This window comes from Macadamia integrifolia, chromosome 7, assembly GCF_013358625.1.
Source record: "Macadamia integrifolia cultivar HAES 741 chromosome 7, SCU_Mint_v3, whole genome shotgun sequence".
NCBI lineage: Eukaryota > Viridiplantae > Streptophyta > Magnoliopsida > Proteales > Proteaceae > Macadamia > Macadamia integrifolia.
The window spans coordinates 18,743,380-18,761,461 of NC_056563.1; the positions used below are offsets into that span (position 1 = coordinate 18,743,380).

General features: G+C 37.4%; 3 protein-coding genes and 1 pseudogene across 3 annotated transcripts in view; all 4 read left to right on the forward strand.

The window, feature by feature from the left end:
- The first annotated feature begins 1,663 nt into the window (after positions 1-1,663).
- LOC122084796 (caffeic acid 3-O-methyltransferase-like) overlaps positions 1,664-18,082 on the forward strand; it is a 35,459-nt gene continuing 19,040 nt past the window's right edge. The window contains exon 1 of the mRNA XM_042653227.1: positions 1,664-2,308. The gene's annotated coding sequence lies outside the window, so the exon portion shown is untranslated. The remainder of the gene's footprint in view (positions 2,309-18,082) is intronic.
- On the forward strand, positions 2,307-4,125 carry LOC122084344 (caffeic acid 3-O-methyltransferase-like). The gene is made up of 4 exons (XM_042652515.1): positions 2,307-2,696; positions 2,795-3,108; positions 3,528-3,592; positions 3,758-4,125. Exons 1-4 carry the CDS (start codon positions 2,314-2,316, stop codon positions 4,058-4,060), a joined length of 1,065 nt encoding a protein of 354 aa, XP_042508449.1. The 5' UTR covers positions 2,307-2,313; the 3' UTR covers positions 4,061-4,125.
- Positions 4,533-7,036, forward strand: LOC122084347 (annotated as a pseudogene).
- On the forward strand, positions 9,375-12,466 carry LOC122084345 (caffeic acid 3-O-methyltransferase-like). The gene is made up of 4 exons (XM_042652516.1): positions 9,375-10,433; positions 10,509-10,822; positions 11,683-11,747; positions 12,071-12,466. Exons 1-4 carry the CDS (start codon positions 10,054-10,056, stop codon positions 12,368-12,370), a joined length of 1,059 nt encoding a protein of 352 aa, XP_042508450.1. The 5' UTR covers positions 9,375-10,053; the 3' UTR covers positions 12,371-12,466.

The window sequence follows — 18,082 nt, forward strand, 5'->3', positions numbered from 1 at the left end:
TTTCATAAGCTTGCTGGCCTTACTAGCCCCTCCAGTGGGCTAGCACATGATCACTATACATGAATATGTCTCAACTTGAAAATTTCATAATTCAGTAATTATTAGAGGTTTAAGGCTTATAAATGTTATTTAGACAACATCACATGGAGGATCACACATTGCTATAGGGAGGGAAATGCGGTGGTTGATAGATTGGCAATGCATATTGCATTTGCTTGGTTGTCTGTAAGTTGGGTCCCAATGCCTTCTTTTGTTTCTCATGACATCAGTTGGGAATCTCAATTGAGACCAAGATTTAGATTCTTTCTTCTGATTAGGTTGCTTCTCTGCTAATGACAATGTCAAAGGTGGAGTGGTAGCCTAATGGTTTCATTCTCTCATTATTTGAGCATGTAATTCTTTATTCATTTTAATATATTTTTTTGTTGACTTTTAGTAAAAAAAAAAAGAATATTGGTTTATATAGGTTGGTAGGTCAACCATTGGGTCACATTAGGTTGGTTCATATTGAGATAGTCTCGCATCGGATGTGGGTGACTCGATGATCATGTATAAAAGTGACAAGAGATCACCATACTTCAAGCCAATTGATTTTGAGATATAAACTTTAACATGATATCAGAGTGGGTACGTTGGGCCTCGGTCAATGATGGACTCCTTACTCGACCCACGAAGACAGAGCCATAAGAGACTTACTCATAAAGGGGAGTATTGAGATAGTCCCACATAAGATGTGGGTGACTCGACGATCATGTATAAGAGCCACAAGAGGCCACCCCACTTCAACCAAATTGGTTTTAAGATTGTAGCTTTAACAACCCAAAATCAGATAGGTTAGGTTTAGGATTTAAAGAATAATCTACTCTTAATTAAGATTCTGTTTTATTAGTGCGAAGTTTTGACGGGATTAGTCTGATGACCATAAACATTGGTCTCCAGTCTTTTACAAGTAGGATTTAGGAATATTCAATTTTGTTAAGGATTGATTGACGTCTAAGCCTTGTTGGTCAAGTTGGCATATGGTGATCATTAAAACCATCGTAAGGATTTATTGGTTAGAATAATTATAGATAAGTATTTTCCAAACTCTTCCTTATCTGACTTTTAATTCCTCGTAGAGTGAATAGTTTTATTTATTTATTTGGGCTGGATGAAATATAATCTGGCCCCATCAATCTCACGATTACTCACTGGCCCAGAGACAAAAAAAAGCCCAAGATCGACCACTAGCTGAATGCCCACACTATGGGCAAAGGAAATTTGTTCCAGAGATGGCCCAACCCACGATGAACAGCCCAAAGCACTGTCGAACCCCAGAATCCAGGCCAAGAGGAGTAGGCGCAGGAGGCCGAGCCTCAAGGTTTTAAAGCTTGGGATCCCATATCGGGATGGGTCAAGGCCAAAACTAAATTGATATTGATTCGGTTTATTCTGGATTAGATCGTATCAAACATATTTATCTTTATTTTTCAATAAAAAAAATATTTTTATTACCATTTTACCCTTATACCATACCATGGATTGATTGGTTTCTCTCCCGAAAGGAAGGCAGGATGCGAAGAACCCTATCAACCGCTGAAACAGTAAAAAACTAAGGACACCTGATCCATTGAAGAGCATCATTGAGAGACTTGTAATTGATAACTAGCCTCAGAACACCACGTTCCTGCTGATTACGGATTGAACTGTATGCTTCTTGGGAGAAAGAACCTAGTCGGTTTGGTCTTGCTGATGCCTAGACACAGGCAAGGGCCATGCTCCCTTCTCCTATGCATTGAAGATGCTCTTAACTGCCGATGTAGACAACACCAAATCGACAGGGTTTTTTCCCCCTGAAATTTATTAAATTACAAGAAAGCCACCTTGTTGTAATTGAATCTACAGAAATTTTTACAAAGGTCTAATGATCTCTCACGCTCGGCATAGCCCACACCCTAAAATATATTTCTTTATTTTGGGTCAAGTTTTTTTATTTTTTTGTTAGAAAGTTTGGGTCAAGTTTGGTGTACTCTTCACAAAGACCCATCCATGTTCCTTCTTTTGGCGAGAAGGTATCAACATAGGTAGGGAGTGGCAGTTGAATTTCATAATCCCCTACAATAATGCCTAAATGACACCATGACACCATTTCATTAAATCGCAGCTTCAAATTGAAGTCTCAAGTGGGCAGCCAAGTTAATTAACTATTTGGAATTATAACTATTTTTTTATTCCAATTAATTCTCTCGCCCATTCTTGGACTGGAATGCTTACTGGGTATTTGATATAAATCCTCAATCAGTCATCGCACCTCAAGAAAGAAGTGAAGGTGATATGGCTTTGACAATGGAAGAAGAACAGAGTGAATTGTTGGCCATGGAAATGGTGAGTGCTTCTGTTCTGCCCATGGTATTGAAAGCAGCTTTGGAGCTCCATGTGTTCGACATAATAGCCGAAGCTGGTCCTAGCGCACGGCTCTCCCCTCTAGACATTGCATCTCGGCTACCCACTCAGAACCCAGATGCACCACGTCTTCTCGATCGTATGCTACGTCTTCTGGCTTCCCACTCTGCTCTCACTTGCTCTGTTCTCAACCATGACAACAGGGTCTATGGTTTGGCACCTGCCTCGAAGCTATTTCTTAAGGACAAGGATGGAGGGTCCTTGGCTTCCTTCTTCACTCATCGTATCCAGGATTATGATATTATCAAGAGCTGGTATTCCTTAATTAATTGATTTTGAATCATCTTCATCATTCTTTGTAATGGTATAACTAAGTTGACTCTTTTTACTGATTGGTTTACTGAATTCTCAGGTACCACTTGAAGGATTCAATTCTAGAAGGAGGTGGGACTCCATTCTATAAAGCACATGGAATGAACATTGTGGAATATGTTGTGAGCGACCCTAAACGGATTGAGGTTTTTGGAAGCTCATTGTCTGAATTTAATGTACTCTTGATGAAGAAGGTTCTTGACACATACGAAGGGTTCGAAGGCCTGCAAGTTCTGGTTGATGTAGGTGGAGGGAATGGACAAATCCTTAGTATGATCATCTCCAAATATCCATCCATCAAGGGTATCAATTTTGATCAGTCTCATGTTATAGAAAGAGCGCCCCCTCGTTCAGGTATGGCCAACTACATGACACCTCTCATACTACTCGATCCCTGTGCTTTATAGAATGGAATCTCACCTCCTTGGAATGCATTTGTTGTAGGATTTGAGCTTCTCTGTTGGCACTTTTCCTCCCTTCTTGCCTAGCTTTCAAAATTTAGGATTGATTATGTTATGTTGTCCAATTTGAATAAAAATCGATCAACCCAGATACTGATTTCATCTGATTCTTAAAAGGGGGGAAAAAAAAAAAATCTTTGGATGCATTCTCTTTTAGGTTGGTGTCTACTTCCAGGGTTCCAATACAAACCATCCAATTCCTTGTCTTAGTCTATATTGTACATTGATTTTGCCTCTTTTTTTTTTTTTTTTTGAATTCTATTTTTATATTAAAATTTTTTTTCTGAAGGATAAAAGATGATTTTGATGTAGGTGTGGAACATGTCGCAGGAGATATGTTTATAAGTATCCCTAAAGGGGAAGCAATTTTCATGAAGGTATGTAAGATCTAACTTCATTGCAAGCTTATCCTTCCTTAAAACATGAGAGGGAGAGAGGTTTTGACCTTTATTGTATCATAGATCTTTAAGCTTAAGTACTGTTTTTTTTTTTCTGGAGTTTCACTATATTTGACTTACTCAAGTTTTGAATGAAACTTGCAGTCTGTACTTCATGCTTGGAGTGATGAACAGTGCGTGAAGGTACTGAAAAAGTGCTACGAAGCATTACCAGATTATGGAAAGGTTATTCTTGCAGAGTTGGTTGCTCCAGCCTCCCCAGAGACAAATGCTGCTACTAAGGGCATCTTACAAATGGAAATGTACATGACAATTCTAAACGGTTATGCAAGAGAGAGGACAAAAGAAGAATTTGCTACTTTGGCAAGGGAAGCTGGATTTGCTGGTGTTCGTGTGGCTTGTTGTGCTTACACCTTCTCAATCATAGAAATCTGTAAACAGATGTAATTGTTACCCTTCTTTTATTCTTGCTGGAATAAAATGCACTACGTCGCAGGATTTAGAGATCCAAAGATTTTGAGAATAGGCATAACCGCATAAGGCCCTTCACTCCTCTAGGCCTTGCCTTGATTCTACAATGAACCATCATATGTCTTCCTCTTGGGATCTTTCCATTCAGTTTTTTTCCCTCCTCCCATTCGGTTAATTTGTATGTTTGCTCAGAAAGGTTGATTGTTTTTGCTTGTATTGATTACCTTCGCTCCAGTTGAAAGCAAAAATCCTAGCACAAAGCCACTGAATGGGGATGAAAAGGGTTTCATTAAATTTCAATCTAAAGCAAATAAATAAGGAAAGTAATCAAAAACTATGTTTAAAATTTGAGAAAATTACAAGAATTCGCATTTACATAATTTTGGGTCACTTTAAATACAATCATGAGGCAACACTCATTTATTTCGGATTGGAACTATGCCAATGAGATGGCAGGGTCTAAACAAGATAACATCAGAGTTATTAGACACCTCTCCAAATTTCTCTTTCTTCTTTCTCTATGGATCATTTGTACGTAGGTTCAGGAGTTAAATCCTCATATGATACATCCAAGTGACCATGCGGTTTTTTGTTTTTGTTGGTGTACTTTTCACGCGACCCTTCCGCCCACCCAATGTGACTGACTGGCTGGTGAATTTATTATATATTTGGGGCTTACATCCATAGATGTTGCCATGGCACTGTTATGACAACATTTATCGGACTTGTGATGTTGAAGTTGGAGTGGAGTGTTTGACTGAGGCTTGGACCGGAGAGGGTTGAACTGGAATGGGAGTCTTACCTGGTGGCTGTAATGGCTGTCGTCATGGATTGGTAAACGATGCAATTGGAAAAACCCAGTGGACAACCAATTTCAATACTCCTTCGAAAGATTACTTGTATTTAGGATTTAAAGATTACAGATTAGGAGAGAAAGAGAGGAGAGGCCCAACTAATTTCTCTAGTTCATTCTTCGATCTCTTTGTTCACTGGGTATTTGATAAAAAACCTCAAAGAAAGGGAAGAAAGTAATTTGGCTTCCAAAATGGAAGAAGAAGAGAGTCAGTTGTTGGCCATGCAAATGGTGAGTGCATCTGTTACGCCCATGGTATTGAAAGCAGCTATGGATCTTCATGTCTTTGACATTATAGCCGAAGCTGGTCCCGGCGCATGCCTCTCCCTCTAGAAATCGCATCTCGGCTCCCCACCCAGAACCCTGATGCACCCAGTCTCCTCGATCGTATGCTGCGTCTTCTGGTTTCCCACTCTCTTCTCACTTGCTCTGTTCTCAGCCATGATCACAGGGTCTATGGCTTGGCACCTGCTTCCAAACTGTTTGTTGAGGACAAGGATGGAGGCTCCTTGGCTCCCATGTTTCATATTACCCAGGATCACACTTTCGTCAAGAGCTGGTATTCCTTTTATACATTATCCATTTAAATGATTCATGATCATAGTTGATAAATGGTAATGGGTAAATGATTAATATTTGCCTGTACACAGGTACCACTTGAAGGAATCAATTCTAGAAGGAGGTGGGCTTCCATTCTATAAGGCACATGGAGAGAATGTTGGGGAATACCTTAGGAAGGACCCTAAACTGATGGAAGTTTTCGGAAGCTTACTGTTAGAATACAATGTCCCCTTCATGAAGAAGGTTCTTGACACATACAAAGGGTTTGAAGGCCTGCAAGTTCTGGTTGATGTAGGGGGAGGGAATGGACAAATTCTCAGCATGATCATCTCCAAGTATCCATCCATTAAGGGCATCAACTTTGATCTGCCTCATGTCATAGAAGGAGCTCCCCCTAGTTCAGGTATGGCTAACTACATGAGAGCATTGAGAGAACAGAAACAGAGTAAACAAAGCAACCACATTGAGAACTAAGATTCTGGTTGATTCTCCACTAATATGAATCAAAATTTGTCAGAATCAATGGAGACTTATCCAATGGCCACTTTCGAGTCATAAAACCTTAATTCCTCTAGCCTTCCATCATTGAAAACTAAGATTGCTAAAATGGTAACTCTTACATCTGTTTTAGTTTAGTGGTTGGTTCAGGGTTCTAACACAAACACATCCAATTCTTTGGCCTACTCTGTTATACCTTGATTTTACCCCCATTTGTTCTTTTTTTTATTTTATTTTTTATTTATTTAAATTAATAAATTGAAGGATAAGTGATGAATTTGTTGAAGGTGTGGAACATGTTGGAGGAGATATGTTTACAAGTATTCCGAAAGGAGATGCAATTTTCATGAAGGTATGTAAGATCTAACATTGTTGCAACCTTATACTTCTGTGTGTGTGTGTGTGTGTGTGTGTGAGAGAGAGAGAGAGAGAGAGAGAGAGAGAGAGAGATGACCCTATGTTGTATCATAAATCTATAAGATTAGAGTACTGAACCCCAACAGAATGTTGTCTCATAGTCATTTTACCAAGACCATACATTGTGAATTTAAAAGTTCATTAATATCTTTGATTTGCAGGAATACTTGTAGGGCTCCTCAGCATTCATTTCTATTAGTTAGATGTGTTTTCTCACTAATTTTTTAACATATGAATGAAACTTGCAGAACATAGTTCACGCTTGGAGCGATGAACAGTGCTTGAAGTTACTAAAAAATTGCTACGAAGCATTACCAGATTTTGGAAAGGTGATTGTTGTGGATTTGATTGCTCCAACCTCCCCAGAGACAAATGTTGCTACTAAAGGCATCCTGCAAATGGAAATGTTCATTGGAACTATAATGAACACTACAGGAAAGGAGAGGACAAAAGAAGAATTTTCTGTTTTAGCAAGAGAAGCTGGATTTGCTGGTATTAATGTGGCATGTTGTGCTTACGCCTTCTCGGTCATAGAATTCTATAAATAGATGTAACAGTTATCACTCATTTAATTCTTTCTGGAATAAAATGCACCATGTGGCTCGCATACTATTTTGTTCAAACCATGTTCATGAACCAAAGGTCCACTGTGAAGAGTAATATAGAGAATTCCTACCTACCTAAGCAGATTTAAAGACAAGAAATCAAGAAGCAGCATAAGTTAGAGGAAGAACTCTTCAACTCATTCCAAAACATGTTCCCATTTCTTTTCCAACCATGAACTCAAAGAGGGAGAACTAAATTTAGTTCATTGCAAATCCTCAAAAGGAAAGGAGATAAGGTAAAGGTTAAAGAGTCGTCATCTAGATTAAGGTGTAGGGTTTGTTGGGAATGAATCTGCAATCACGAGGAAGAAACTAAGAAAACAATCACACACAACATGAGAAATTTGACTCCAATGGAGATTGGATACGTACGCGTCTGGGTACGATCTGTGGAATGTGTTAGGCACCCCAATCAGCCTTACTTAAAATCAACCTTCTAGGATGATCGTCATTGTACTGTAACATAATACTATAAATAAATATGCATGGTGAATGCAATAAGCAAAAAATAATAAGAAGACATTACCTTTGTGTGCTACAAAAGAGAACGTTAGGAAAATATATGCAAAAAATATCTGAGCATACTAAAGCCACAGTAGCAAATTAGATAGATTAACGAAAGGCTGTCTGAGCTCCAACAGAGCTTTGATGGTGGAAGAGTTGCAGTCGATCTTTTACCAATCCATGTATAGCAAGCTTCTATCCTTCGAAGCTCTAATGAAGCTATAATGCAGACCAAATGCAGCCTTGGTATTTGGGTGCAATCCTCCGTTACTGTGTCACCGAAAATACACTTGGATCAAGGATTTTGGCTATTTCCATCCCATAGTTTACCACCCCACCCCCACCCCCCCGGCCTTTTTTTTTAATGATTAGCACATCCGAACACAAAATTTAGCTTGTTCCATTTTGTGCCCGCAACCAAAGAAATGGAATTTTATATAATACTTTGAAAAATACTAAATAAAACCTAGGAGGGTATTTGTGGACCCAAAGGGGAAGTGAATTATTCTATTTCTTCTAGTTTTCCACATCTTATATACAAGACAATGCAATTATTTTAATTCAGCCAATTAGCCAAATGGATTCAGATATTCTCCAGCAGCGTTGGAGACCTAGTGTGCATCCAATGGTTGGGGAGGACCTGGACACTACCCCCAAATCCTCTCAACTATTGAATGTATGCTGGACACCCCAGTGGCTGGAAAGGATATAGATCCCAGCCAAATATGAAATATTAAGAAAGTTGTCCAGGCCCCATAAAGGCCCGACCATTATACCTTGGAGGCTGGGGCCGGCCACACTGGTAACCATTGTGCCGGACTGAGCCACTCAGCATAGCTTCTATAACAAAACCTTCATGTATGTACGGGAGTTTTTGGAAAAAAAAAGTGACTATGTTGTCAATATAAGGTGTGGGTCCCACTTTATGAAACATAGGTTAGACCATGTGATGGAAGATTTCACATTCATCTTACCAATCAAATTCGAAGTTATAATAAAAATAAGAAGTCATTATGAAATGAATGTAAGATGTGTTTGGTTGACAAGAAAAGAAAAAAAATTCTCCGTATTAGATTGATATAGAAAATAAAAGAAATTTTTTGGGTTGAGAAAGAAAGAGAAATAATTTTGATAATTTTTTTCAAGGCTGTGATTGAACGCCAAGAAAGAAAAAAAAAAGTTTTATTTCCCCATTTTAGGTTATCCCGTCGTATGCTTTTCTCACAACAAATGACAGGTCGTAAAAATAAATAAATAAATAAATGACAGGTTCATATGTTTTTATGGGTTTTTTTTTAATATATTTGTAATTGTATTTATCCTATTGGAGGACGGCATTTTTGGAAAGAAGAATGATGCATCAATAATGGCCCTTTCTTTTTCAGCAGAAGCATAAGGAAACGGATTTCTTCTCCATCGTACCCCACTCCCTTTCTGTCTTGTAGCCTACAGCCTTCTCATTTTTCTTTGCTACTGTTGTTGCGGTAAGAATAATCGTTTTTTAGGAGGATGAGTTTTTTTCTTTAATGAAGACAAAAAATTCACCATTCCCAAGATAAAATTTAAAAATCAACCAAAGAATCTTCTTTCAACAGTGGAATTAGCAAATGACACGAAAATTCTTGAAGTTGAAAAATCATTCCAAATTTATATAATTTTCTTTTCTTATTTTCCAAACACAACCGTAATGCTTCACAAGATTGCCACTTCATGGTAGTGGCACTTTTATAATTTTGTCATATGAAAATTTAATGTCTAAGACAAGGGAAGTGGTTAAAGACTAGTAACGTTCTATCTTTTTAACTCTTCTCTGTGTGAGAATCACTATCAGATCACGTGGCCATTACACCCATGTGGGAATCAAACGATGAGAAACGCTTAGGCATACAATCTTTCAGCTAGGGTGGTTTTTCCGCGACCTCCAATTTCATCTCCTGTCCCTTCTCTTATTTTTCTCATCTACAATAGTTGTTTTGATGTGAAGGTTGTCTCAACAAAGGTTTACCAGGAAAAAGAAAAATGGGTGGTGTACTCCGCACGCAAGCCAACCGCCCACTCATGCTTGTTCATTGAGAAATGAACTCCGACATGGTCACGGAATTAAAATAATCCCTAGATGACACCATTGCACCACCATGACACCATTTAATTAAGGGTTAGTCAGCCTAAGACTGTTGACTGGAATTGGAGTATTCTTGGCTAATCTTGATTGATTACTGCTCTGGCAGATGTCATGGTTGTCGTCATGGGTTTCCTCATGGAGAGAGAGAGAGAGAGAGAGAGAGAGAGAGAGAGAGCTGTTGACTAATTGCAATGGACATGCAAGGAAGCTGCTTGAGCTCAATTGGGCAACCAATTTTTATACTCCTCCATAAGGATTACTTGCATTTAGAAATTAAAGAGTAGAAGAGAGAGGAGAGGCAGACTCAGGGTGATCCATCTGTGACCCCAATAATTATTCCAACTTTGATCACTGGGTGTTCGATATAAAACCTCAATCAGTCATCACACCAGAGAGGATTGAAAGTAATATGGCTTCCACAGTGGAAGAAGAAGAGAGTGAATTGTTGGCCATGCAAATGGTGAGTGCTTCTGTTCTGCCCATGGTATTGAAAACAGCCGTGGAGCTCCACGTGTTCGACATAATAGCCGAAGCAGGTCCCGGCGCATGCCTCTCCCCTGTAGACATCACATCTCGGCTCCCCACCGAGAACCCAGACGCACCCCATCTTCTCGATCGTATGCTGCGTCTTCTGGTTTCCCACTCTCTTCTCACTTGCACTGTCCTCAGCCATGATAAGAGGGTCTATAGCTTGGCACCTGCGTCTAAACTGTTTGTTAAGAATAAGGATGGAGGGTCCTTGGCTCCCTTCCTGTTTTTTCTCCAGGATCACGCCTTAATCAAGAGCTGGTATATATTCCCGTATACATTATCCATTTATAATTAAGGTGTCTCTTTCACTGATTAATTGACACCTGTTCACAGGTACCACTTGAAGGATTCAATTCTAGAAGGGGGCGAGCTTCCATTTTATAAGGCAAATGGTGAAACCGCTATAGACTACATTGGGAAGGACCCTAAACTCAGTGAGGTTTTCAGAAGCTCAATACTTGAAGCTAATGTACTTTTGATGAAGAAGATGCTTGACACATACAAAGGGTTTGAAGGTCTACGAGTTCTGGTTGATGTAGGGGGAGGGACTGGACAAGTCCTTAGCATGATCATCTCCAAGTATCCATCCATCAAGGGCATCAACTTCGATCTGCCTCATGTCATAGAAAGAGCTCCCCCTTGTTCAGGTATGGCTAACTACATGAGAGCTCCCATACTGCTACATTATTCCACTTTTCTAGTAGAATGCACATAAAAAGGAAAAATTTTAAGTAAATTGTGTAACTTTCAGTACAGATTTTACTTGCAAATCTTGTTTTTCCATGGCTTTTACTTGGAAATAAACAGAACATTAACTTTTTCTATCTGTCGATACAATGCTGTAAAATTGTTTGAGAATCCCAATTTCATCTACGATTGAATTGCCTGAGGAAGAGGAATCAAAGTTAGTATGCAAAATTAGGAAAAAGAGAGCAAGAGACTAATATATGGTAGGAAATTTAACAGTGGCCTACCCAGAAAATTTCCAATCTACTGGAGGATGACCAAATCATCAGTCCACATATATAGCATGTAAAACTCTTGGATCAGTGGGTGATGAAACCATCCAATGCTACTTAAATTAGGAACTAGTGCAAATGTTCACTAATGATATCTTCTGAAATAAAACAATTCACTGGTTAGAATAATGAGAGAACAGAAACAGAGTAAACAAAGCAACCACAATGAGAGCTAAGATTCCGGTCGATTCTCCACTAATTTGAATCGAAATTGAATGAGAATCAATGGAGACTGATCCAGTGTCTGGTTTCGAGTTATAGGACATTGATTCCTCTAGCCTTCCATCATTGACAACTAAGATTGCTAAAATGTGAACTCTGTCTCTCTTATAAATGTTTTTGGTTAGTGTTTGATTTGGTGTTGCAATATAAATACATCCAATTCTTTGGCCTAGTCTATCATATATTGATTTTACCCTTTTTGTTTATTTTATTTTTTATTTATTTATATAAATAACTTGAAGGATAATGGATGATTTTGTTTATAGGCATGGAACATGTCGGAGGAGATATGTTTACAGGTATTCCGAAAGGAGATGCACTTTTTATGAAGGTATGTAAAATCTAACATTATTGCAAGCTTATCCTTTCTTTAAAACATGAACTGCACAAAGAGAGATGACCCTGCTTTGTATCATAGATCTATAAGCTAGAGTACTGAACACCAACAACAGAATGTTGTGTCATAACCACTTTACCAAAACCATATGTTGTAAATTTAGAATTTCAGTATTGCTTAGGCGCATTGATATTCTTGATTTGGAGGAATACTTGTGCTTCTCAGCATTAATTTCTATTAGTTAGATGTATCTTGTCACTATTATTTTTGTGAGTTTCACCTTATTTAAATTTCTAGCTTTTGAATGAAACTTGCAGAATATAATTCACAGTTGGAGTGAAGACCAGTGCTTGAAGTTGCTAAAAAATTGCTACGAAGCATTACCAGATTTTGGAAAGTTGATTGTTGTGGATTTGATTGCTCCAACCTCCCCAGAGACAAATGTTGCTACCCAAGGCATCTTGCAAATGGAAATGTTCGTTACAAGTATAATGAACACTAAAGGAAAGGAGAGGACAAAAGAAGAATTTTCTGCTTTAGCAAGAGAAGCTGGATTTGCTAGCATTAATGTGGCGTGTTGTACTTACACATTCTCAGTCATAGAATTCTATAAATAGATGTAAGGAAAAAGAAAGCTATCCGCTTGTTTGTATTAGTTACCACTCATTTAGTTCTTGCTGGAATAAAACGCTTACTATGTTTCTCACACCTTATATTTTGTTGAAAACTATGATTAAAAACTATGTTCATGAATCCAAGGTCGATTGTGAAGAGCAATATAAAGAATTCCTACCAACCTAAGCAAATTTAAAGATGAGCAATCAAGAAGAAGGATAGTAGAGAAGGTATAAAGCATAAATAAAAAGTTTGGTTTCGGTGCATCAGGTATTAAACAGTCATGCAAAGGATAATTTACACAGCTAAAGTGAGATGAACAATGGACATAAACCGTTCCAGAACTTGAAAATTAGGAGTTGAGTTTCATATCACACCATTGACATCGATTCTTGCGACCTTCAAAACCTCATAAAATTCTTTGATAAACACAAGTCTACTAGTAAAAGAACAAACAGAATGAGCTTTGGTAGACTCTTTTTTTTCTTGAAGAAAAAGAAGGTTGTTGCCTAGAGTCCTAGACACAGGAAGGGTGAAATGATCGCCTTTCTCCCCCCACCCCCGCCCCCAACGAAATGAAGAATCCCACCCCTGTTGGATGCCTTGCACACGCTCTCATTAGCCCAGGTGTGCATGTGTAAGGCCATGTAGATTGGCAGTGATCCCCCTCCCTTCTTTTAATGAGAAATTAATAAATGTGTTGCTTCTACTTGGGCAGTAGAACCATAGACGAGCATAGCAAGAAATTTATGGGAAAAGATCCTCACAATGGCGACATGGGGATGTTTTCCCACGTCCTCTGATATTGTGACCATGTGGACCCTATAGTGACACTATCTCTCTTATTTGACCATGCAAACTCCTACTCATGAAACCATTTCCCGTGATGTGATTGGTGTGGCATGAAAAATTCCCCCAAGCTGGCAGTGTGGAAAATTGCTACCCTAAATTTATTATACCTCCAATCCTCCCATTAAACGGATTGAATGTGGATTTTTTCTTATTCTTACGGTTTGTTGACATGATCACCCAATGACAGTCATTTCCAGACCAATCTAACTTTTCTATCTGTAATACAATGCTCTAAATTGTTTGACAAATCCCAATTTCATCTCTGATTGCATTTCCTGAGGAAGAGGGATCAGAGTATAGAAAAAATGAAACGCATTTTCTGTCCAGAAGCGCGCCCCTGTGCCCAGACACAAGGGCTACAAAATGACCACCGTACCCCTCCTGGTTGTGCATTCTCTTTGGCCGGGTGCTGGCACAGGGCCATGCTCCCGGACAGAAAACAGTGCTGAACAAATCATCAGTCCACATAGCATGTAAACAAAGCAACCACATTGAGAACTAAGGTTCTGGTCGATTCTCTACTAAAATTAGAATCGAAATTGGATCAGAATCAATGGAGACTGATCCAATAACTCTAGCTTCCATCATTGAAAACTAAGATTGCTAGAATGGTAAATCTTATATCTGTGTTAGGTTAATGGTTAATTCAGGGTTCCAATGCAAACATATTCTTCCTTGGCCTAGTCTATCATACATTGATTTTCCCCCTTTTTTCATTATTATTTATTTATATAAATAACTTGAAGGATAAGAGATGATTTTGTTTGTAGGCGTGGAACATGTCGGAGGAGATATGTTTACAAGCATTCCGAAAGGAGATGCAATTTTTATGAAGGTATTTAAGATCTAATATTATTGCAAGCTTTCCCTTTTTGTTAAAACATGAAGCTCAAAGAGAGATGGCCCCTGTTTTGTATAGATGATCTATAAGCTAGAGTACTGAACACCAACAGATGTTGTCATTGTCATTTTATCGAAACCATATGTTGTGAATTTAGAAGTTCATTATTGCCTAGGCCCATTGATACCCTTGATTTGCAGGAATGCTAGTGCTGCTCAGCATTCATATCTATTAGTTAGATGTGTCTTCTCACAAATTTTTTTTTTTTCAATATGTAAGTTTTACCAAATTTAATTATCTGGCTTTTGAATGAAACATGCAGAATATACTTCACAATTGGAGTGAGGACCAGTGCTTTAAGTTACTAAAAAATTGCTAAGAAGCGTTACCAGATTTTGGAAAGTTGATTGTTGTGGATTTGATTGCTCCAACTTCCCCAGAGACAAATGTTTCTACTTAAGGCATCTTGCAAATGGAAATGTTGATTACAAGTTTGATGAACACTGCATGAAAGGAGAGGACAAAAGAAGAGTATTCTACCAAGAGAAGTTGGATTTGCTGGTATTAATGTGGCTTGTTGTGCTTACACCTTCTCAGTCACAGAATTCTATAAATAGATGTAATAGATACCACTCATTTAGTTCTTGCTGTAATTACTATTTTTGTTGAAAATTATATTCCTGAACCAAAGGTCTACTGTGAAGAGAAATATTAGTTTAACTAAATGAATAAATCAGAGTGTGTGATCCAAATCAAGAACCATCTAAATGCCCCATATCTCCTTCGAGATAAGCCTTAAATCTTAGCATACACAGCCAATTGCTATTGGAAATTCACCTTATTCTAGTCGTCCACGTCTTTTATAATTTTGTCCTATAAAAATAATGTCAATATAGTTGGTGGCATCTGCATTTTGTCACCATGGCTATATGCCACACATGTATCATGTGTGGATTTATTTGGCAGAAGACATTATACCTATTTCATTTGTTGAACTTCAAACCTAAAACAAGTAAGGGAGTTACTTTGGATTCAATCTTGAGAGGCATTTTATTGTTTATTTGGGTTTGGAACTAGGCCGAAGAGGTGGTAGGATCTTTCATAACATGGACTCCCTTAGGTTTTTGTATTTTTCAAAATACTTCTAAGGCTCCATTTGATTGCAGTGGGAATTTAGAGGGAAGAGAAGTGAAATTTTCATACTTTAAAAAGAAATGTTTATAGTCATTACCACATATAATTGTATAAACAACTTAATTTTTTAATCATATTTAGTAATAATGTATTTTACATGTAATTTTTATTTTACATATTATAGCAAAGGGTTTTAGATGCAAAGTAAAGTAAAATTTTATAACCAAATATAGAAAGATTTGAAATTAATTTTAAAGTCACATGGGTAATGATTACATATATTTCTTTCTTAAGTATGAAAATTTCACTTTCCCTCCCTTTTATTTCCCTTACAACCAAACATAACCTAAGGGATTCCATTTACGTATGAGAATGTAAGTAGCGATCCCCATCCCAATAGATAATATCCACAATTCTCAATTAAAAATATTTTACTAATTTTAATTTACATGCAAAATAGATATAACTCTTATATCTCCCAAACTGGCAGATAATTACACCTCCACTTAATAATATCATATGCAAACATTAGAGCAAGGAAATAATTATTGTCACTATATTGTTGGTTATAATTCCATATACAAAAAAAGTAAACAATTAATTGGATCACTAAAATAATTTTCAAAATATTTATATAATAAATATTAATACTAATTAAAATAATGTGCCATTAAATCTAAATTTTGTCAAATCAAAGTTAGATAATTTCTATCTTTAATATTCTTCCTTAGGTTATTGGATTCCATTAGGGGTGTCAATCGGTCGGTCTGGCTCGGTTTCGGTCCGGGTTGAGTCGGTTTCTGTGTGGGAAAGTTGAAACCGAAACCGAACCAATAAGGAAATTTCGGTTTCGGTGCGGTTTGGTTTTGGTTTGTCTTCGGTTTCTTAAATCGATTTGTAACCGGGCTGGTTTTGGTTTTTGGTCTAGTTTGGATTCGAATTTCCATACAAATGTATACAAAACTATGGAAATTTTGATTTTTTTTAATGAATTTTGGAGTGTTTCGGTTTCTTACCGGTTTCGATCCGGGTTTTGAGCCAGTTTCGGTTTGGTTTCGGGTTCATCCGGTTTTCGATGCGGTTCGGTTTGGTTTTAGGGTTGCAATACTCGAAACCAAACCGAACCAATAAGGCTTCAGTTCGGTTCGATCCATGTTGTTATCGGTTCGATCTGGCCGGTTTTACCGGTTCGGTTTAGGAATTGACACCCCTAGATTCCATATTAAACATCTCTTTTGTTCGCAGTCAAACATCATAAATATTACAAAAAAAAAAAAGTCAAACATCATAAATCAAATGTACCGATTTATAGCCCGTTTGACATCAACCATTGATACATCAAAACTCATAATATCTAATAATGATAAGGAAGTCTTATGTCTTGTGACCAATCATAAACTACCAATGAGAATCTTTATCTGCAAGCAATTGATATTAATCATTTTAAGATTTTCATATGATCAAGTTCAATATGCAGATGTATGTACATTCATACTTGTGTCTTAGAATCAAAACTCATAAAAACACACAATGTAATGATGATCTTTTATATGAATAGAATGCTCAATTATGTCTCTAGCGGTGAATAATTCTAGGTTAAGGTCTATGCAAGCATAAATAAAAATAAACACTTGTCAATTAATTTGATGGATGCAATTCCAATAAAATAAACCTTGCTCATTTTTTTTCTTTCTTCACATTCAGTTTGTCAAATGGCATGTTTGACAAGAAATAAAAGGAGGGATCCTTGTTCATGTTTGTCAAATGGCATGTGCTTTGACCCTAAAATGGGAAGTGCAAATTTTTCTTATTTTTATTGTTTATTCTTCTTTTCACTTTCATGACTTGTTTGGATTTGAAAGTTGTCCAAATCCAGGCGCCCATCCACTAGCAGCATTTAAGGGTGTTAATTTGTTTGGTTTTGGTTTAAATGGTTTGATTCATATTTATTTTGATCGAAGTCAAAATCGCATCATTTACTAAATGGTTGTACTTTTTGAAACCGCAACCATTTAATAAACGATTTCTGTTTCCATGGTTTTTTAACGATTTCGGTATCACGGTTTTAAACAGTTTCGATTTCGGTTTATTTCATACAGTTTCTAAACGGTTAGCAATCGATTTGCTAATTAATTTGCATGTTTACTAAAATCTGCTTTTGATGATAAACGATTCAATCTTGAGAATGTGAAATGCAAACCATTATATTTTATTAAAACAACCAAACAACTAAGTGAAAGAAAATAGTCTCAAGCGCATCTAATAAGTAAGTAAGTAATGCTTACAGTAGGGATTTTTTTTCTTCTCCCCACACCCAATAATGTGTTATAATATTAAAAAATATATATTTAATATGCCATGGTGTAACCAAAAATTACATTTTTATCAGTATACATTCTACTCAGTGCATTGGATTACTTTAATCAACATTCAAAACAATGAGTAAGCTACCTCTATAATTACTTGTAGGCTTGTAGCTCTCAATCTTTGAATCAAATGAGATACTAATGATATTTTGCAACCACCTTATTTAATCTTGTTAAGTTTGTCTTGAATTCTTGATCCGTTTTGAAAATTGACCCGATCTGACATATTTTGGTGGCGACCCGAATGGGGAATTTTTCTGAGATTTGTGATGGAAGTAGAGGGGTTGGGCCAATAGCCCCAAGCCTGGAGCCCATCACTGATCTTGTATGGGGGTGCGGGGGCATAGCCCCCGGTATGGTTTGATCGGATCGACCGCGACCTGATGGGTTGACCCGGGTTTTGGAGTATATATAATGTACTCTTGCTTGTTGAGAAAATCATTGTATATTGGGGTTTTTCGAGCTAGGGTTTCAGGGCGAGTTTTTCCTCGCCGCTGCTAGGGTGTAATTTCTCTTCTGCA